Source organism: Acartia tonsa, chromosome 13 (genome assembly GCF_053477335.1).
Source record: "Acartia tonsa isolate MP-2025a chromosome 13, ASM5347733v1, whole genome shotgun sequence".
Taxonomy (NCBI): Eukaryota; Metazoa; Arthropoda; class Copepoda; order Calanoida; family Acartiidae; genus Acartia; species Acartia tonsa.
This window is the reverse complement of record NC_137272.1, coordinates 6858008-6880008: the sequence shown is the minus strand read 5'-3', so window position 1 is coordinate 6880008 and position 22001 is coordinate 6858008. Positions and strand designations below refer to the sequence as shown.

At 34.0% G+C, this 22001-nt stretch overlaps 2 protein-coding genes across 6 annotated transcripts in view; both read right to left on the bottom strand.

The window, feature by feature from the left end:
• Positions 1-11254, bottom strand: part of Fancm (FA complementation group M) — a 40312-nt gene extending 29058 nt beyond the window's left edge. The window contains exons 1-14 of the mRNA XM_080146176.1: positions 11130-11254; positions 10613-10769; positions 9962-10040; positions 9286-9422; positions 8948-8986; positions 8096-8347; positions 6939-7017; positions 6343-6449; positions 5934-6029; positions 5351-5443; positions 4379-4483; positions 3878-3974; positions 3412-3488; positions 206-320 (exon numbers count right to left, since the gene is read on the bottom strand). Coding sequence (XP_080002302.1) covers positions 206-320; positions 3412-3488; positions 3878-3974; positions 4379-4483; positions 5351-5443; positions 5934-6029; positions 6343-6449; positions 6939-7017; positions 8096-8347; positions 8948-8986; positions 9286-9422; positions 9962-10040; positions 10613-10672 — 1336 coding nt within the window. The 5' untranslated portion in view covers positions 10673-10769; positions 11130-11254. The remainder of the gene's footprint in view (positions 1-205; positions 321-3411; positions 3489-3877; positions 3975-4378; positions 4484-5350; positions 5444-5933; positions 6030-6342; positions 6450-6938; positions 7018-8095; positions 8348-8947; positions 8987-9285; positions 9423-9961; positions 10041-10612; positions 10770-11129) is intronic.
• LOC145304311 (uncharacterized) overlaps positions 10692-22001 on the bottom strand; it is a 15253-nt gene continuing 3943 nt past the window's right edge. Inside the window, exons 4-9 of one of the 5 annotated variants that reach the window (XR_013874057.1) lie at positions 15992-16130; positions 14857-15125; positions 14276-14439; positions 11502-11561; positions 11074-11379; positions 10692-10835 (exon numbers count right to left, since the gene is read on the bottom strand). Coding sequence is in view for 2 of the 5 variants with exons in the window: in XM_080146177.1 (XP_080002303.1) it covers positions 11362-11379; positions 11502-11561; positions 14276-14439; positions 14857-15125; positions 15992-16130 (650 nt within the window). In the remaining 3 variants the exon portion in view is untranslated. Of the gene's footprint in view, positions 11380-11501; positions 11562-14275; positions 14440-14856; positions 15126-15991; positions 16131-22001 lie in introns of all 5 variants that reach the window. The other 4 variants (XR_013874058.1, XR_013874059.1, XM_080146177.1 and 1 more) reach the window with 4 other exon arrangements.

Below are 22001 nucleotides of genomic sequence, written 5' to 3'. Positions count from 1 at the left end.
GATAAGGTTCTTCTTTCACTTCAATGACAGACACCCCCCCCACCTCCTTGAGTTCCCCTAGAGGCTTCTAGTATAATACATACCTTGTCTTAGAGCCTTGTTGTTACACAATCTCTTGGTAAAAACTTCAATGACAGATAACAGAAACACACACACAAACATCCTGTTACTTTATTGTAAGGATAATAAATACGTTGATATTAACCTTGTCTTAGAGCCTTGTTATTACACAATCTCTTTGTGTACACCTCAATGACAGATAACAATTTTGTTTTAAACTCTTGCAACTCAGCTCCTAGTCCAACTACAATTTTCTGAACCTAAACATAAATATTTTTAGAAAATGAAAAATTTGACGGAAGGCTAAAAAGAATGAGAAACAAAGCAGGGAAGAAAGATAATAGACTATAAATTATACTGGCACCCAATGCAATGTTTATAAACAGTAAACAATCTCTCATTGGTTTACTTAAAACTTCGAATATTTTCATAAATCTTGATGGAGACAAGTTTTACAATAACATTTTCTTATTCGTTGGCCTAACAACTTTGAGAACTTTTACCAAATTTTGTTAAGTTCAAACGTTCAAACCACTAATTTTTAACTACACACGGTTGGACCCTCAGATGTCAAAACTTTATTTTAGTGTTTGGCCAAAATGACTTAGCAATTGTATCTGTAAGTACGTCTAATAACACCCTTTGCTATTTTTAAAATCCTAGAAAATTTTTTTTGCAAGAAAATTGCATAAATTCGCAACCTTTTTTAGAACCACTACATAACTCGAGTTTTAAAACTTTTTATATAAAATCCTTTTTACAAAAAATATCAATAATTACTTAAAATTAAACCTGAAAGAAAAAAAATCTCATTACACGTGTTAATTTGTATGTTTTAGGTCTTTTTTTGAGGAAAGTATAACTTCCACATTTTTGACAATAATTATATTTTTTAACATTTCAAAGTAAAATATAATAAAACTTAAACGATTTTTCTTGAATTATCAGTTGAAAATTTCATCAAACATGCAATTTAAGTGATGAAAATTTAATAAAATCATTTTTTGAATGTTTAGAATTACCAATTTTCTACATTTAAAACAAAATGTTAACAAAATTTAAAAACATTCTAATATATAACTTTAAAAATCAATAACATTTTATAAAATGATGTTTTAAAAAATAATTCATTAAAAGGTATTAAAATGCATTATAAGTTGCTTAAAATTAAAACGAGAATATCTTTTTACACTTTATTCTTTGTAATAGAGATTAATCGTCATTTGCTGAAAATGAAACATTTAATAAACTAATTGAATCTTTTTGTGACCATATTTAAAATTTTAAATTTTTACACTAAGGTGTTTTTTAATAAAAATCTTTGTTAATTTCTGTTTTACGACAAAAAAAGAAAGGGACATTTTTACTATTTCTAGGTTATCTTATGCAATTTAAACTATATAATATGAAATAAATTTTAATTGTCTTTCTTTTGAGCCACAAAACACTGTTAAATGTAACATATAGTGATGGGAATCCGGATCCGGAATCCGAATCCGGAATCCGGAATCCGCCCAAGTTTCGGCCAATTTTGGAATCCGAATCCGGATCCGGAATCCGTTTTTTATAGCGGATTCCGGATTCTAAATTGGTAGGCTAAATTTAATTTAAATAGGTTAGAAAATACCAAGCACATTTTTAGGACATACGTAGCACTTAAATTTTTAAATTTACTAATGTGATGTAAATGTTTTAGTTATGCTGGAAGTCAACACTTTAAACAAATCAAGGCTTCAACCAAGTAACATAGTGATAAATTAACGATAAAAGCTATCCCTCTGTGACGGACGGCCTTTTAAAATACTGCTAGAATCCGGAATCCGAATCCGCCAAAAATAAGAATCCGGAATCCGCAAGAATCCGTCACTTTTTTTGACGGATTCCTTCAGAATCCGGAATCCGAATCCGGCCCAAAAATTCGACGGATTCCCATCCCTAGTAACATATATGCAAAAATAACAATTTTTTTAATGAATATTATAATATCCTTGTATGACATTGCGTCAGAGCTTATTCTTTAGATCATATGTTCATGAAAAGTAGCCATAACTTGGAGGGTTGCGCTATTTATTAGAATATTAAATAAACTTGAATGGTAAAAATATTAGCATATTCTTTGTTAATTCAAATGCTTTAGGTATATTATTCAGAAAGTTAGTTAAAAAAGAGAGAATTTGCTGTGTATACTGTTGAAAGACTTTCAAAAATGTGAATTACAAAGCAATCCTAAAAGATCCGGTCGTAGGCGAGTCTTAGTCGGGGGTTTTCTGATAGCAAATATTGCGTTATTGGTATACAATGTAAAAAAAAACATTTAAAGAAATAAAACCCAACGTGTATTGGCAGTACAAACATCTTAATGCTAGCAGACATATGTTTATCAACATTTGCAGAAAGCTATTTCCACAAGAAAAATTATTCAGGTTTCTACTTCACAATTTTAAATATTTCTTTTTGTTAAAATGTTTGACATATATCGTATAATCATTTACCAAAAAAAATATTTTGATAATTTAGATTTCAGAGAAGATTAATCCTTTCAAAAAACTAAGACGACATTTTACATCTTCTGTCATGACATTTTAGAAAAAAATATAAAAAACCAAAATTTAGTATGAAAACTATTTTCATCGATTTTTCTGAAGGTATTATCGTATTCTGTGGCTTTGTTATTATCATTTACTTATATCGAAAGTGCCAAACATTGTACCCTAACTTATTCATTTAATAAAAAAAACCAACCGTGTACAGAAGTGGTAATTTTGTGTATCATAATTGAGGATGTAACTGTACATTCATCGGCCATTGTCTTATCCCTTTATATCCCTGTTTTATACCTGTATTTCATTAGTATATGGTAAAACATCTGGGGATTCTTTATGTCTTAACTCTATTTCATACCTGTATTTCATTAGTATATGGTAGAACATCAGGGGACTCTTCATGTCTTAACTCTATTTTATACCTGTATTTCATTAGTATATGGTAGAACACCAGGGGACTCTTCATGTCTTAACTCTATTTTATACCTGTATTTCATTAGTATATGGTAGAACATCTGGGGACTCTTCATGTCTTAACTCTATTTTATACCTGTCTTTCATTAGTATATGGTAGAACATCTGGGGACTCTTCATGTCTTAACTCTATTTTATACCTGTATTTCATTAGTATATGGTAAAACATCTGGGGACTCTTCATGTCTTAACTATATTTTATACCTGTCTTTCATTAGTACATGGTAGAACATCAGGGGACTCTTCGCGTCTTAACTCTATTTTATACCTGTCTTTAATATTGGTATATGGTAGAACATCTGGGGACTCTTCATGTCTTAACTCTATTTTATACCTGTCTTTCATTAGTATATGGTAGAACATCAGGGGACTCTTCGTGTCTTAACTCTATGTGAGATATAAACAGATTCTAAAGTTTTTAAAATTCATTACTTGATGCAAAATACATATATTTAAAATTTTGCGATTGGTACAAAAATCTAGAAGAATTATAACCATAAGGGACAAAAGTGTACTGAAAACATCACCTGATACTATAATACATAAAATTTTTGAAAATCGACCAAAAACAAAAGATATGGGGAAATATTTGAAAAATCAGCAAAAGGTATTGGTACCCTCATCTACAGATACAAAAATACCTTAGAATGATGGGAAATTCAATTTTAACTTGGGAGGGAGATGAAATACTTTTGCAACAGGGGAAAAAATGAATCAAGAATATACCCCATTAATTTTGTGACATAAGCCTCAGAGTAACATATCCATAAAAATGAATAAGATGGTAATGAACTTTTCCTGAAGAACCGCTTTAACTGCTGGTAAATCATTGCCTGGAGTGGCAGACAAGGCCAAGATTCGAGTTTGGGCCTCGCTTCGGAATAATTCTCTTGCAACCTGAAAAGAGTTGTACAATACAATAATATGAAGTGACCTGATCTCTGCTTGTCTTTCTATCTGTTTCTACCAAAGGATATCATCTTGCTAACCACTGAACCGATGATGTTCTCCTCTAGAGTGAAGCTTTTTATAGGTCAAGGAAAGGTGAGGGAGGATACCTCTAAAATTTAAATTAAAATTAAAAATTAAAATTAAAGGTGATGGTCGACTTCCCCCCACCTTAAGTATCTTCAGAGGCCTCTATGGGCGTAGCCACTAGTGTATAAAGAAATTATAACTTAAATTCAATAATCTTTTTTGTTTTTAAAGGCGAAGGCTTTCTATAGGTAATTACAAATGAGGGTATGTATTGACCATAGCGTGGAGGACTGACTGACGGACGGACAGACATATAAAGTTACCTGGCAATAAGCATATTCCCCCTGGGCTTTATGGGCTTCATCCACCACCAGAAGTTTCACCTCCCTGGCTGGAAATAGACCTCGGGCCAGGTCATTGCTCATCACCTGTTGAAAGGTTATCATAAATGCATTATATAGATTTACTAGTGGTTGCGCTCCTAGCATATAGGGGAATTACATTCAATGCAAAGGGGGAATGGATTGGCAGAAGAAAAGCCGGGAATAGTCCCTTTCGTAACATCGCACATTATGGGGCGATTCTTCGTATTTTTCACAGTAGCTTTTCTCCTATTTCTAGCCCCTGCGGGGGGGCTCTAACCCTAATTACCTAAACCTGTGGGACAATCACGTAACCCAATATAATCTAACCTGACCTATAATAACCTATAAAAAGCCATTTTAAAAATACGACGAATCGCCCCTTATAAGGCCAAGGGGCGATGTTACGAAAGGGACTATTCCCGAAAAGCCTTAAATCATACCAAGAATAATCATCCAATAATATTCCAAAACCATCGAAGGACCTATGTGAAGCTTTCCTGAAATGTAGAACTTGATCAAGTACCTTGTAATTGAGATCTTAAGTTACAGACAAGAAAGGTACTACTAAATACCTATTATAGGATAATATTGTAGGTAGTAATTTTCTGTTAAATATATTTCTTGACTATTTCATGAAGAAAACAAACACTTATTACAATTGAAAAGTCTTAAAAATAAATCCATCAAATATTTCACACAAATTAAGGTTTTCTCCTTTGCTAGGTAGATAATAATTTTTAAACGGCATAAATTAATTTTTAATTTAAATTGAATATAAAAGTGGGGTAATAAAGTGAGGGTTTTGTGTTCGACAAGGCACTTTGAGGGAAAATAAAAAAAAGGGTGTTTTGCGTAGTTCTGTAAAGTAGTGTGCAAGCTCTAATTAGGTCAAACTGGTCCTTATTATAATATAACTAAATGCATTTATGCCTGTGGTGTGAGAAAGAAAACTCTTTTGGTTTGCCATCCATTCTTACGGATTCCTACATTTACAGAACCAGTCATTTCCATGCAGTCACTCTGGTCACAAGTACAATCATTTTAATCGGGGATCTAAATGGATAAGACAATGGCTGATAAATTGATGTACATCCTCACAGCTGACACACAAAGTTACCATTTTTGTAGATCACAATGGCTGAAACGTTTGGACACTCATCTTAATAAACCAACCAATCAAAATTCAGAAAAGTCCCCAAAGTTGTTAAGCAATCCAACAAAAAAACATCATTGTAAAACTTTGGGGACTAGTGTAACAAACAGCCCATTGTACCATCTCTCTCTGCATATTAATGGCTCGGTGACGATTCAGGTACAAGTACACTCCACACTAACTTAAGCAAACTCTGCTTTTTAATTGCAATTTTTTTAGTTGTCCAAACGTTTCAACCACTAACTGTAATCTACAGAAGGGGTAATTTTGTGTAGTCTAAATAAGAAATACATCAATTTATCAGCCATTGTCTTATCCCTTAAAATCCCTGATTCTACTAATTTAAAGTGATTATTCCTGTGGAATGCCCATAGTGTAGAAGCAAGCTTCTATTTGCTGCGCCACTAGTGGCTTAGTTGGGGCCATGAACACTATTTTACCCTGTGGATACCATCTTAAATGAAAAAATGTGGATTTTAAATGTTTAGAAATACAAATGTCGGTTCTAAATTACGTCAAAAAAAAGTGCTAAAAACCAGAAAGTGAGGGGACAATGCGCTGTTTATCAAAATATTCCCCAAAGTTTTATAATAACGTTTTCATATTCATTGGCTGAACAAATTTGAAGACTTGGGTGAATTTTTATTTTAGAAGAGGTAATTTAGTGCATCTTGTGAATATTCACCAATTTATCGGCAATTGTCTTATCGTCTACACCTGTAAACCAGCTAAGTTTACAATTGAATGAAGATAAATCCATATTTTTCCTGTAGAAATTGTACATGACGACAGCAGCTATGAAAGTTTTGCCCAGCCCTGTGGGAAGACAAACCAGGGTGTTGTCAAACAGACAAGATTTTACAATATCAAACTGGTGGCAAAAATTATTTCAGTTTCATTGACTTGGTATTTGAAGAATAAAAAAAGATAGTAATACATCCCCAACTACCCCTCCCGACGCTCCAATTTTAAAATCTACAAGGGATAGTTGCATTAAGTGCATTTAATGAGTTTAATTGCAAGCATAAGTTACTAGAATAACATCAAATATATATAACTTTTTATTACGATAAATTATAACACAAACAATTAGGCACAACTAAAATAGTCGACAAGCTGTTTTTACCAGCCATATAAGTTGAATATATCATAAGAATATGGTTTTTAAGTCTAGATATTTTTTAAACTACGTGAAAGAAAATTTAAATTCTTTCAAATGTATGCCCTTTAGATGTAGTTTTAACCATTCAACAGGAAAAATATGCTGTTCACTAAATTAATGATTAAATGAATTTCGTGCAACTAGCCCTTTGTAAATGATGAAAGCAGGGAATTACATTCCAATTGCAATAATTTGTTCCTGGTATTGTCTGAATGATTTGTTAGTTGGATATATCCAGGTGGCCCCCGCACTTAGATCAAATCCTGGTATAACTTCTGGGGCCTGTAAGAGAATATATTTATACAATTGTTAGCCCTTACTTAACTTAACCTAATATAAACATAATTTGTTTGTTGGATATACCCAGGTGGCCCCCGCACTTAGATCCAAACCTGGTGTAACTTCTGGGGCCTATGAATATGAATATAATGAATATACACACCTGGAACCAGGGTTGTCATTTTGGGCGGGCGCTTTTGGGCAGGCAGTTTTGGGCGGGTGGTTTTGGGCCGCCCAATATAAGGTCCTTTTGGGCAGTTTTGGGCACCCCCCTTTTAGGGGGAGAGAAAAGGGGGAGGGGATTAAAAAAGAGGGGGGGCGGGCCTATTTTTTGGGTGATATCCTTATACTAAAGTAACAGGATGTGTGTCTGTTTGTTTGTTTGTCTGTGTGTTTGTACCGAAGGATCTCGCTAACCGCTGAACCGATCGGGTTCTCCTTAACATGGTAGCTTCTTATAGGTTCTGGGAAGGTTTATAACTATTTTGGGGGAGGGTACCACCACCCTCCTAAGAGAAATCGCCCCTAGAAAAAAATTACACTCCCCAAAAAACTTTTTTTTTAATTTTTTTAAAACTAAAAATCAAAATGGGGGGGAGGAAACCCACCCCCCCCCCAAAAAAAAAAAATATTCCCCCCCCCCAATTTTTTTTACTTTGGATTATCAAATTTGACTCTCCCCTCCTCAAGTGCCCCTAGAGGCCTCTAGGGCCGTAGCCGCTAGTGAACTATATAAATTAGTAAGCTTTTTTTGTATCTAGAGAAGGATTTCGCTAACTGCTGAACCGATATGGTTCTACTTTCCAGTGGAGCCTTTATAAGTCCTGAGATGGTTTTAGGCTATTTTATTTCTAATAATAAGTCTAGGTATGGTTTTAGGCTATTTTATATGCTTTTTACGACATTTGCCCAAAAAGGGTGCCCAAAACCACTTTTGGGTGCCCTAAACCCGCCTAAAACCCTTTTGGGCAATTGGGCCGCCAAATATCAAAAAAAGTGCCCAATTCGACAACCCTGCCTGGAACCGGTTCTAATCCAGCGGATGTTAATCAGTTTCGAAGCCATACTGAAAATGTATTACCTGGCTACTATATTGTGTAGCTTGCTGGCTCCTTTGGTTACTTGGTGTCTGAAATCCGTAGCTAGTATTTTGTCCGGGCGTGCGTTGTACATTTGGAGTACGAAATATGTTGCTTGTACTTTGTACACCCGGAGTACGTTGTACATTTTGTACACCGGGAGTACGTTGTACATTTTGTACACCTGGTGTACGGTGTACATAACTTGTACTTGGACTTTGTAGGGAAGCTCCGGTTATGTTTGTCACGTTCCTATTATTTAACATTTCAACTTTGGATTGATTTTAATCATTATTGTAAGCCAAAAGAAACATTCATAAAAGTTCTTCTACTCAGACTATATGAAAAACAAGCAATTTAAATTTTTGTCTTGTATAAACAGAAAAAAACTAAATAAAATCTTTCATAAAATTAAAATATACTAAAATAAAGGACGCTTTATTACAACGTACTTAAATAATCAGATAATTATATTTAGGTATAGAGAGGTTATAATTAAATATTAAGTCTAATCGTCTTATGAATCACCAATTCAAATTATCAAGGACATTTATATTAGATATAAGTATTAGAGCTCATTTTTTAGGCGTATTTTCCGTGAATTGCAGTCAAACAGTTCTTAATTTAATTATGGACCATTCCATATATGCATTTGGTTATAATTAAGAACACTTTGACATTTGATTAAAAACCCAACTTAACGGAAAATACGCAAAAAAATGAAAATTTGTTTAAAATATACTAAATGAGAGCTGCTTTATTTTTAAGATTTTATCTCTTAATAAAAAAAATTCTGGGCTTATGCTTCATCCTCTACTCTAAAGTATTTTTTCTTAAAAATTGAAATGTTTCCTGTGGGAGGAAGTGCCACCATCCATAGTGTCCTCGTAGTCCTAAAATAGAATATGTTTCAGACTTTAGAAGAAACTAAAATATAGAAGAAAATCGCCAGAGAGAGAGAGAGAGAGAGAGGGGAAAATGCGCTGTTTATTACACTAGTCCCCAACGTTTTCTTATTCGTTGGTTTGACAACTTTGGGTACTTTTAATGAATTTTGATTGGTTGGTTCATTAAGTTGAGTATCCAAACGTTTCAATCTACAGAAGGGATAATTTAGTGCATAACCATTAAGTATGTACAGAACATCAATTTATTGGCCATTGTATTATCCCTTAAGATCCCTTCAACTAACCTGCAATGATTGTTCAAGAGCAGCTGTAAATTCAGCATCATCATCACTAAATGCATCCTCCTCCATACCATCAATATTATCAAATTCATCATTTCCGTCAACAAAAGGATCATTCTCAATGTTTCCGTCTGGATTCTATTTAAGGAGTCATAGAATGGTTGATTATAGCTTGGATAAAAACCTTATTAAAAAGATTTCGATAGAAAAAATGTCTTTAATTATATTTAAAAGGAAACATTGTATTGAACTTATTGCAAACTATTTTTGATTTATTTAGATTTATCTTGGGAGGGTAGTACCCTCCCCCAAAATAGTTATACGCCTGTCCAGAACCTATAAGAAGCTGTAAGGAAGATCGATTTAGCGGTTAGCAAGATCCTTCTTTACACACAGACAGACGAAATCATAAACTTTATTATAAAGATTTATGGATCATGGAAAGAATACGAAGTAGCAGGTTGCGTATTTTTAAAGTGGCTTTTGATAGGTTATTTTAGGTTAGGTTGGGTAAATATTAATGATTGTCCCACAAGGTTAGGAAATAGGCATCGCAAGGTTAGAGCCCTTTGCAGAGGCTAGAAATAGGAAGAAGCTACTGTGAAAATACGACGAAACCCACTACTTCGTTTTCTTTCCATGATCCTGATTTATTTTTAGACTCCCTATTCCTGTCCCTGGTTATTATTGTTTCTAGCTGGTGGCGGACCATTGTTGCTGCTGTTCTTGCGTTGGCTTTGCTTCACTTGAGAATTGTTCTAAAACAAACGCTAATCAGTAATAATGTCGTTCTTAATCTTTACAGGGATCTAAAGGGATAAGACAATATCCGATAAATTTACTAAGTCCCAAAGTTGTTAAGCCAACGATTAAGAAAACATGATCACAAAACTTTGGTGACTATTGTAATAAAGAACCCATTTTCCTCTTTCTCTCTTCTTTCTGTAGGTGTAATAAAGAATCCACTAAAGCCATCGTATACCAACCAACCAATCAATCAAGTAAAGTCATGTACAAAGTCAACCATAGTGTAATCAAGATAAGAATGGTAACGGGGATCTTTATGGATAAGACAATGATTTAATAAATTTATTTAGAACCAAATCGATGACACACAAAATTACCCCTTCTGTAGATAACTAAAAGTGGTTGAAACGTTTGGACACTCAACTTTTGAACCAACCAATCAAAATTAATAGAAGATCCCAAAGTTGGTAGGCTAACAAATTTGAAAACGTTATTGTAAAACATGTGAACTAGTGTAATAAACAGCCCAATGTTCCCTCCCTCTCTGCATTAGTGTACTTGGAGTTGTTGATCATTTTCATACCTGGCTCGGAATATTGCCCTCGTACCCCCAGGTTTGGAACAAGGTTGTCTGTTTAGACATTTTATTTACTATTTTATCATTTTTATCTGAAATTAAGACTAGAATTTAGAACTGGACTAACTTAGATAAAGGCTTTATTATAATAAAATAAAAGGATCTAGTGCAGTTCACGGTAAAATGTCCCTGGTCTCCGAAAATCTATGTACTTTAAAGATGCTGCTAGCTGCTAAACGGCTGAACGTACATATCATGCCCGCACAACGTTTTAAGCAGTATAGGAAGGCCTTCAAATAGCCAAGGTCCAATGATGCACAGAAAAGGATTCAATAAAAAAAAGAGTGAAATAAGAGTTTTTTTTGCGAGATAACTGTTCTTTATTGATTAATGACTATTCAGATTATTTGTAGGCCGCCTTATTTTGTCGGTCTAAATTTTGTGCGTGCATAATCCATAGGTTCCACCGTTTGGCCGTTAGAAGACTTTTAGGTTCTTGGATTTCTAGCATTTAACATTTTACTGTGAACTACAATTGACCCAAACATAACAGTCACAAAAGATCACATTAAATAAATAGCATAAATATTAATTTGGTGTTTCTAGCATTACAAATACGTTTTCAATAATGTGTTTACATAAAATTGTCAATTTTGTAAATAAAATTACTAGGTTGGATAAAAACTAATTAAAACTCTTTGATAATTTTAAAATCCTTGAAGATTTGAAATAAAAATCTCGCGTTTTGAAGGTTTTTAATTCATTGGTCTAATCTGAAAATAAAAATGAATGAAATACAGGGATCTAAATGAATATTATATAAAAATATTGGTTAAAAAGTTTAGACACTGTTATTTAATTTAAATAAACGGGTACATTATCTAAGAAAATATACCTGATTTGTATAATAATTAGGCGCTGGTTGTTGAGGTTGTCCAGAAAATATCCAATTAGCCTAAATTTAAATACGGTACTCAAGGTATTATCTTCAAACTAGCCGCTACGCCCCTAGAGGTATTTAGGAGCACTAGAGGAGGGGGGAGTTGAATTAGATAACCCATTTTTTTATTTTCGATTTAAAAAGATAAAGTAAAATATAAATTATTTTTTTTGTGGGGGGGGGGGGGGTAGATATACCACACTTTTCTGGGATCTTGCTGAGTCAAGGTATCAACTGTTGGGAATATCAAAGGATGACTCCATGCAAAATTTGAGCCGGTTCCGGCCAAAACCGGCCGTGAATTTTATGAAAAACCGTTTTTTTCCGGTTTTTAGGGGGTATCTGTAAATCGATTCAGCTGGAGCAAAACCGGTTAGAGGTACAAACAATTTTACTTCATATGAAATTTAGCCAATGCAATTGCCTACAAAAATGTACTTCATCATCAACTTGATTGGACAACTCTTTCCCCTCCTAAATGTCCATTAAAACCTCGGAAACGGCAAAAATCGCCAAAAATCACGCCTTCGGCGGCAAATAACGGCTAAACGGTCAGCCGGAGGCGAATGAAACATAAATAAAGAAATGTCTGCCTCAAAAAGTTGTTCAACATCAAAGAGATGCTTGAAGTCTCTAAAACGACTCCTTCCCCTCCTTTAAGGGGAAAAACTGAAAAAACGTGATTTTCAAAAGTATGCCCACTTCGTGGGTGTGGGGGGCACTGAACCCGTCACCCCAGGGTCACTAAATATAAAGTCTAGGCGGCCCACAATGCTGAATTTTCACCAAGTGAAAGTCTTGTGTCATTATCTCTTATGAGAAAAAAGTTATTAATTAATTAAAATTTCAAATTGTGATTTTTTGATGGATTTCTTTGATGAAATGACAGGCCGGTCAATTTTTAGGCCATTTTTGGCGGTTTTTGGGCCGTCACGCCCAAACGGTTTGAGATAATCTCACGGGACCTTTTGCCCAACCTAAGTCTAGTTATTTGTGAGGTCTAAGAAAAAAAAATCCCGGATTGGATGAAGCACGACGTCGCTGCGTACCGTCAAAAATCGCTGGTCGGCTCATTTTGCCCCCTCAAACCCTCACCTCGTGCCATTTTTCTGTGTAAAGATTATAATTATAATCTTTTGCGTAAGTCTGTTTTTTTTTCCTAGACCTCACAAATAACCAGACTTAGGTTGGGCAAAGGGTCCTGTGAGATTATCTCAAACCGTTTGGGCGTGAAGGCCCAAAAACCGCAAAAAATGGCCTAAAAATTGACCGTCCTGTCATTTCATCAAAGAAATCCATCAAAAAATCACAATTTGAAATTTTAATTAATTAATAACTTTTTTCTCATAAGAGATAATGACACAAGACTTTCACTTGGTGAAAATTCAGCATTGTGGGCCAACTAGACTTTATATTTGGTGACCCTGGGGTGACAGGTTCAGTGCCCCCCACACCCACGAAGTGGGCATACTTTTGAAAATCATGTTTTTTCAGTTTTTCCCCTTAAAGGAGGGGAAGGAGTCGTTTTAGTGACTTCAAGCATCTCTTTGAAGTTGAACAACTTTTTGAGGCAGACATTTCTTTATTCATGTTTCCTTCGCCTCCGGCTGACCGTTTAGCCGTTATTTGCCGCCGAAGGCGTGATTTTTGGCGATTTTTGCCGTTTCCGAGGTTTTAATGGACATTTAGGAGGAGAAAGAGTTGTCCAATCAAGTTGATGATGAAGTACAATTTTGTAGGCAATTGCATTGGCTAAATTTCATGTGAATTAAATTTTTTTGTACCTCTAACCGGTTTTGCTCCAGCTGAATCGATTTACAGATACCCCCTAAAAACCGGAAAAAAACGGTTTTTCATAAAATTCACGGCCGGTTTTGGCCGGATCCGGCTCAAATTTTGCATGGAGTCATCCTTTGATATTCCCAACAGTTGATACCTGACACAGCAAGATCCCAGAAAAGTGTGGTATATCTAGGGGGGGGTAGGGGGTTAATTTTTTTTATAGGTGCGTTTCTCTTGGAAGGGTGGTGGTCACCTCCCCCCCAAAAAATATAAACCTTCCAAGGACTTACGCGTAGCTACACTGCAAAAAAATATAAAACTTCCCAGGAACTATGCTAAGCTAAGCTACCCTGTAAAGGAGAACCATCGGTCCATTCTGGGAGGGTACTTTCTATCACTCTCAGTCTCATAAGAGAAAACCCCACTAGAAAAAAAATAACCCCCCCCCCTCACCCCGTTTATTTTATTTTCCTTTTCCATAAACGGACGATAAATTGATATACACCCCCAATAATGATAAACAAAATTACCGCTTTAAAGATTTAAATATTAGTTGAAAAGTTTGGAACCATCTAATCAGCGTTCAATAACAGTAACCAATGTTTTTAAGTCAACGAAAAAGATAATGTGGTTATAAAACTTTGGGAACCAATGAAATTTAAAAACCTCCTTCCTGTATATTTCCCTACAAAAAAAAATATAGGGAGGGAGGAGACATTTGGCTGTTTGTTACACTGGTCCCCAACATTTATCATTTGTTGGCTTAACAACTTTGGGGACTAAATTTTAAATTTTGATTGGTTGATTTGTTCAGTTGAGTGCTCAAACGTTTCAGCAACTGATGCTTATTTACAGAAGCAGTAATTTTGTGTATCATCATTGGGGATGTACGTACATTAATTTATCGGTCATCAAATTATCTCTTTAGATTCCTGATAATTTACTACCTGTTGTTGATTCCTATCCACTACAATCTCAATACTCTGACTGGATTCTGTTGACGTTTTATCCATTGTTATAGGTCCAGTGTGATACACATACTCATTTCCTGGATGCTGATAATTTAGTGTCTGAGGAATAGGATTCTCTGATTGATTGCGATATGGTAATCCTAAAATAGATATAATAATCCTAATAATAAAGTAGAAGTATATCTGTGTATCTGTCTGTACTTGAGGATCTCCCTAAAAGCTGGACCAATATGAAGAAGGTTTATAGCAATTTTGGGGGAGGGTACCACCGACCTCCCAAGAGAAATCGCAAAAAAAATAAAAGAATATAAATAGCGCCGCCTAGCAGATTTGATAACAACTGTTCTTAACATAGATTGAAAAGAAAATATTTTACGTGTCCCTTGAGGTTTCTAGGGTCGTAGCCGCTAGTAAATGATAAACAAAATCAAATTCAAATACCTACCTGTATTTGCATATTTAAAATTTTTCTATCTTTTAATTTAGTATAAAAATCTTTGCCTTGAAGATGGTTTTGTTGCAAACCTTGATAATGTTGTTGACCAATCAAAACTAACCTTGATAATTTTGTTGACCAATGAGAACTTGCTGTCGGCGGCCATTTTGAAACTGTTCTCGCATATTTGGATTAAACTGCTGAAGCTGATGGCGATGATTCACTTTATTTGGGGGAATTTGAGATTGCTGGATGTTATGTGGAGTTAATTGTGGAAGATTTAGTGGTTGCTGTGAATGATGAAATGGTTGTTGAGGCTTTTGATATCCTAGTTGGCCATTAGTTGGAGCTACAAGTTTCTGCTGCTGCTGATTAAAGTCGTTTGGTACTGTTTACAAACACTTTTAATTATCTTCCTTTAAGTAACATTAACGGCTACGCCTCTAGAAGTCTCTAAGGCGGGAAAGGGGGAATCGTTTACCCGCCCGGCCCCTTATTTTCAATTTGTGACTTAAAATAAAATTATTGGGAGGGTGGAGTTACCCTCCCCTAAAAGAGTTCCAAATCTTTCCTTGACCTATAAAAACCTTTACTGTAAAGTTCAACGATTCGCGAGATCCTTAGCTACAAACAAAAAAGCTTACTAGTTATTTATTATAATACTAGCGGATACGCCCTAGAAGCCTCTAGGGGCACTTAAGGTAGAAGGTGGAAAAGTCGACCTCATCCCATTTAAATTTGAGTTTTAAGACTAAAAAAATATTTTTTAAGGGAGGGGGAGAAGACACCCTCCCCAAAAATAGTTTAAAACCTTCCCAGGGCCTATAAGAAGCTTCACTGTAAAGGAGAACAATATTGGTTCAGCGGTTAGCGAGATCCTTCGGGACAGACAAAAAACGCTTACTACTTTATATAATAGGAGGATAGGATAGGAATGATGGAATAAGAAATTATGGAATCAGAATAAAAACATATAAAACCAATTCAGTGTTGAGGAACCAATGATAATAAAAACAAATCAATCCATCGTCAAGGTCAGGTTTTTACATACGAAGTGTAGTAATAAGTAAGGGGGCGCGTTAGTTTTAACACATTTGCGTAAACGGAAAGTATAGACTTTGTATTAGGAGATAGAGGAGAGGCAAAAAAGTAATTTTAATAATCGAATGGTTAAAGGTCAGTTTATAAAACTTACGCATCTTTTTTAGTTTTAGTTTCAGAATAATTACGCTAAGACAATCAAGGAGTGTTTTCCTTGGGATGAAATCCGACCACTTTGAAGATTTTCCCCACGAATTTGTTGATGTTCATGAGGAAAACATTGATATGACTTTAGCTGTGTCTGCTGACTGTTATATTGATCCAGATGAACAAGTTGTGCAGGGGGTTGATTTCCTTAATAAAAATATATGTTGAATAGCTGAAAGTTAATTTTGATGTACTGACGTAAAAGGTTGAAGGGAAGAAGGGAGGGAGAGATGGTAAGGGGCATTTCCCAAAATGTTTAGAAAGGAGTCATTTTTATCGCGTATTTAATTTCCATAAAGATGTTTGTATTTGTGACCATTTAGTCAAATGCGCTTATTATGTCAAACAGTTCTTAATCATGAACATGATGTATAGTATATACCTGAAATATATGAAATGTAATTAAGAACAGTTTAAACTAATAAGCGAATTTGACTTAATAGTAAGGAAAATACGCGAAAAAGATGACCACTTTTACTATATTTTACTCCACTCAACATAAAGTAGATAGGGTAGTGCGGGGTAATTCCGGTCAATTTTTTGATTCAACTTAAAAAAAAAATACTTCCCAAAAACTTTTTCCGGTTTTTAAGAGTGCAAATGAACGATATGGCAATAACGAAGAAGCCTGTTTTGGTTCCATTAAGATCTCGCAACTAGAAGTCGGTCAAAAATCGGTTTAAAGGGCGGCGGTTGGCCTATACCGGAATAACCCCACCGGTGGGGCTATTTCGGTCAGTTGACTTTGGGGGGGTGGAACACCCCCTTAAAATATTTTTTTTTAACATTTTAAACTATGAGTAGAAAGCTGAGGTCATTAGCTTTCTAACGGTACTAGTCGCATGCAGATCAGACAATTTTTTGACCACATTTTCCCCTTTTGAAAAAAGTCGGTAAAATCGCAAAAAAAAACATCAATTTTTTTCATGCAAACTTTTTTTAAAAAACCATACTTTTTATTATATGATTAGGTTTTTTTAAGCTGTATACATAAATTAGAGTCAATTTCTGATTCGCAGGTCTTGGAATTTCTTTTAAAAAAGTGATTTTTTCCCCAAAAATTTTTAATTTTAAAAATTCTGTCAGTTTTGACAGCAGTTTTTGATATATTTTTTCTTGTCTCAAATTGGCTAGGATTGACCTACAAGGGTGGTTAAGGTGTCTAAAGATGCAAAATTACATGCCTGACAATTAACTCGAAATGATATGGGGTCTAACTCTAATATTTCAACACATTTTATGCAACAGGAATTTTGAAAATGCAAAATTTTGAATATGTACTCTAAATCTTGGAGATAGAACCCATATCCTGGGGAGTTTTTGTTAGGACATGCAAAGAGCTTTCTATAGACACCTTAAACACCTTTCTAGCTTAATCCTAGCCGATTTGACATAAAAAATCCAAACCGCGCAAAAATCGCGAACACCCTCTTATACGAAAAAGATGCAAGGGTTTCATATGGAATTTTAAATCTTCTAGCGGTCTTTCTAATAGACATACCCAGAGTGACCACTCAAAATTTACAAATATATAGTACATTTATAGTACATAAAAATTTTCATATAGTACCATATAGTACACAAAATTTAAACTAATATAGTACCATATAGTACCAAAATTTTAACTAATTATGTAGTAATACCATATAGTACCAAATATCAAAAAATAGTACCTATATATCTTATTAAGTAAAGTAGTAAGGGTTTTATGTCTGAAGCTTAAGATCTCATTAACTACTTAACAATTGGGTTAGCAATTTTAGGTAAGCTTCACTAAGGTCGTATGTAGGTTTTGGGCTATTTAATTTTCAGAATTATGTCTTGGGATGTCCTAGAATCTAGGTACTTAGCTGCTAGTCTATAATACAAAGAAGCTTGATGTCTGTCCGTCTGAAGATAAGAATTTGGTAACTGCTGAACTGAATGGGCACTACTCTCCAGGGAATATACATACTGGTCATATGGTGGTTTTAAGCAATTTTTGTGGGGTTGGTAATTCCTAACCCCCTCAAAAAAAAAAAAAATGATATCCCCCACTAAATTTTTTCTTGTAAGTAAAAAGTAATTGCTGAACCAATTGGGCTCTACTCTTCAGAGAATATTTGTACTGTTCATGTGGTGGTTTTAAGCACAGTGTGGGGCGAAGCCGCAGAGAAAAAACAAACAAATAAAGGGTATAGGAAATCCCCCTTAACAACCCCCCCCAAAAAAAAAAAATTTTCACCCAAAAAATGGGATATTCCTAGTAATTTTAAACAAACGATGAGGGAGCATTAAACAATTTTTTTAATTGGTGGAAGAACCGAACACTAGAAATTTTTTTTTTCAAATAAGTCCTAAAAATGGACATTTATTGCGTAATTAAAGGGACTGTGAGTGTGATCGAAATTGATAAAATAAGCAATATTTTTTATTGAATACCAAATACAGTGTGTTTTTTTTTTTATGAGAACTTTTTTGAAAGCAATTTTACCCCATTTATAGTTATCAGAATTTAATGATTAATGGCTTATTCTATTCGTTTTTTATAACCATTAAGAGAAAAGCAAAAAAATATTTCAGTTTTTATTAAAAAAAGTACAGTAGATTCAAAACATAGGTGTCAACATCTAAAAATGTTAACACATTTTCCTTATGATCAAATCTCCTACCATTTGCAAGAATGGCTGCAAAACGCTTCAAAGTTGAGATATAGAGCTAAACATTGATACAGATACTATTTGTGACATGTACTAGAAAATTTTAAAGTTTGAAGGCAATATCTCAACCAGGGTGGGAGTACTGGCCCCCCAAAGTACTCCCTCCATTCTTGCAAAGGGTAGAAGATTTGAGCATAAGAAAAATGCGCTGAAACCATTTTAGATGTTGACACCTAAGTTTTGAATTTTTTAATTAACTGTACTTTTAAAATAAAAACTGAAATATTTTTTTGCTTTTCTCTAAATGGTTATAAAAAACGAAGAGAATAAGCCATTAATCATTGAATTCAGATAACTTTAAGTTGGGTAAAATTGCTGTACAATAACAAAGCTAGAAACAGGATTTTTTATTAGTATCCAAGTAACTTTAGATGGCCCACCTTTAATCAAAAATTTGTAAATAATAAAGGTGCAATATTTATTTATAAACAGTCTGATAAAAGTGTAAACTAATTCTCCAAAGTGGGTTATTTATTGTCCAACACAATAAAATGAGTGTTAATAGGACGTTTTTGGTTGATCAGTGTAGTGAAATGTGCTTAGAAAATGTTAAGATTTGATAATCAGATGAGAAATTTTTATGTCCACACTCCCTTTAAAGATGTCGCACATAAAGGTATTAATTAAAATTTAAAATTTAAACCTATACATTTCACCTTAGAATTACCAATTTTTTAAAATAATTCAATGAGCGTGCTGTTCCAACCAGTTCCTTTCATGATATAATGACTATTGATACTCAAAAAAATGTTCTGGTAGCTTTTGTTCAGCAATATGTCAGTTTTGATTTTCATAAAAAAGGGAAGGGTTCCCTCTGGAGGAAAAATTTTTCTTCTTTCAAAGTATGGCTTTATTTACCTTCCTGAAGAGTAAAATAAGAATCACAAAATGGTTTATAAAAATATTGACCCTTGAAAAGTTATCTTTAAAAAACTCAAAATCTGCTGATTTTGCTAAAACATCCAAAATTGTCAGTCTTTTGAGGATAGCCCTTGCTATGATCAAAATCTTTAAAAATCGTTTTTTTTAAAATTCTTTAATATACTCTTCGGATCTACTGCAGTTCACGGTAAAATATTGATGTTAAGCAATATTTCCAAAAATCTATAAATTTTAAAGGCTGCTAGCTGCCAAACGGCTGAACGTACAGATCATGCCCACCCACTGTTTTAAGCGGCATAAGAAGGCCTACAAATATTCTGGAATAGCCATAAATCAATAATGCATAATTATCTCGCAGTGATGAGAAATGCGCGAAAAAGACCTATTTTACACGTTTTTTCTTCAGTGAAGCTTTCCCTGTGCATAATTGGATCTTGGCTATTCCAGATTATTTTTAGGCCTTCGCGGGCCGCTTAAAATGGTGTGCGGATATGATCTGAACATTCAGCCGTTTGGCAGCTAGCAGCTTTTAAAATTCATAGATTTTTGGAAATATTGCTTACCAGCAATATTTTACCGTGAACTGCAGTAGATCCTACTCTTCAAAGCAAATTCAGGAAGGTGTATAAAGCCATAACAAAAATTCTTTTTTTTATGAAAATCAAATTGACATATTGCTGAAAAAAGCTACCAGAACACTTGTTTTGGTGTCAATTGTCATTATATCATAAAAGATATGGGTTAAAATAGTGCGCCAATTTTTTTTGCATTTTGAGTCAGTCTACTATACATACACCTCCAAGGTCTTACCCTAACCCAGCAGGGCATTCTTTACTTAACCTAACTTGGTCATCTAGCAATATACAGGAAAAGCACTAATTAAAAATTTAGCCTATGTATTTAGCCGCTTCAGCAATCATAAAAATATGAAGAACAAAAAGAGTTTTATATCTTATAAGAAATAATGAAAATCATTGAAGCAAAAAAATATATGATTGATCAAGGTGATTTTAAGAGTCATTGCATATTTCAAAGCTTATAATTTTACTTTACATACCCAAATCACTACTCTCTATATTAGTATGTATTAGAGCTGAAAGTACATTGTAATATTACTAACAATATTATAATACTTAGGATGGTAATAAGTTTTAAAATAATATTAAAAAAATTTCATATAGTACCAAAATTTTAACTCATATAGTACATATAGTACCTAGTTTGTCATATAGTACCATATAGTACAAAATTTTGACTATATAGTACATAAAGTACATATAGTACACAGTGGTCACCCTGCATACCCCTTCTTACATGAGCCAATGCAGCTGATACATCTTCAGGCAAATATTTAAGGCGTTCCTTTGGGTGATATACTCTTCCCATTACTATAAAAATGTGTCTGAAAAGTTTTAAATGTCTTTACAAATTGAAAAGCTTAGGCAACAAAACATGACATAATACAAGCAGTAAAATGACTAATAATGTACATCTAACAACAGGCAAGGCAATGATTAAAGCTTAGGTCATGCATTTAGGTTGTTCATGCTTCCAGATCACCTGAAAAAAACATTAGGGTATTATACATTTATAAATACAGTAATAAAAAAAAAGTAAAAAAAGTGACTGGAATAGACCATTTTTTTTAGACAAAAAAAAAATTATGAAAAAATCAAGTTAGAACAACGCCTCCAATTGCAAATGATAAATGAATGCCATATCTTTCATTTTACAAAAACCCGGGGGTCGATAGGACTTACCATTTTTTCACAATTTTAGATTGAACATGGCCTATTTTGAAATTTTTTTTTTGCAAATTTTTTGCAACTTTTTGAGGGCAAAAAAATCATAGAAGGAGTGATCTGACAAAAATTTGCTAAAGTAAGAAATGAAAGTATAGGCAATAAACTACAACTTTGCTTTTCTGAAGATCTCTCGCAAACGTTTAGAACACCGTTAAAAAACGGTTTTAAAAAGTTGGTCGTTTGACCGGAATTGACCCGATGACCGCATTAACCCCGCACTACCCTACCCAAAGAAGTTATTAAATTACCCTCATTTGCCCTTTAATTCAAAGCCCCTAAAGTTTAACCCTTAATAGTCGGGCCCCTATCCGCATCTTAATCGGTCGGGTAGGGGGCGTTCAACGCCCTCCCCCTATTATCTCTGTTCCTATTAGAGCTAGAGGGCTAAAATTTTTTGTCCCCTGTTTGATAATGAATTTCCAACCATAAGCAAGTCAAAGTCAATTTTCGCTTCCTTCACCCTTTTATTTAACAACCTTTGTTTTTGGGTACTTTTTTACTTTAAAATTTCAAACGGCTGTAATTTTCTTATTTTTGAAGCTAGAAGAAATTTTTTTTGCAGAAAATGTTTATCTTTTTGTAAATCTTATATTGGAAATATCTAAATATAAATTTCAGCGACCGCAGCTGTA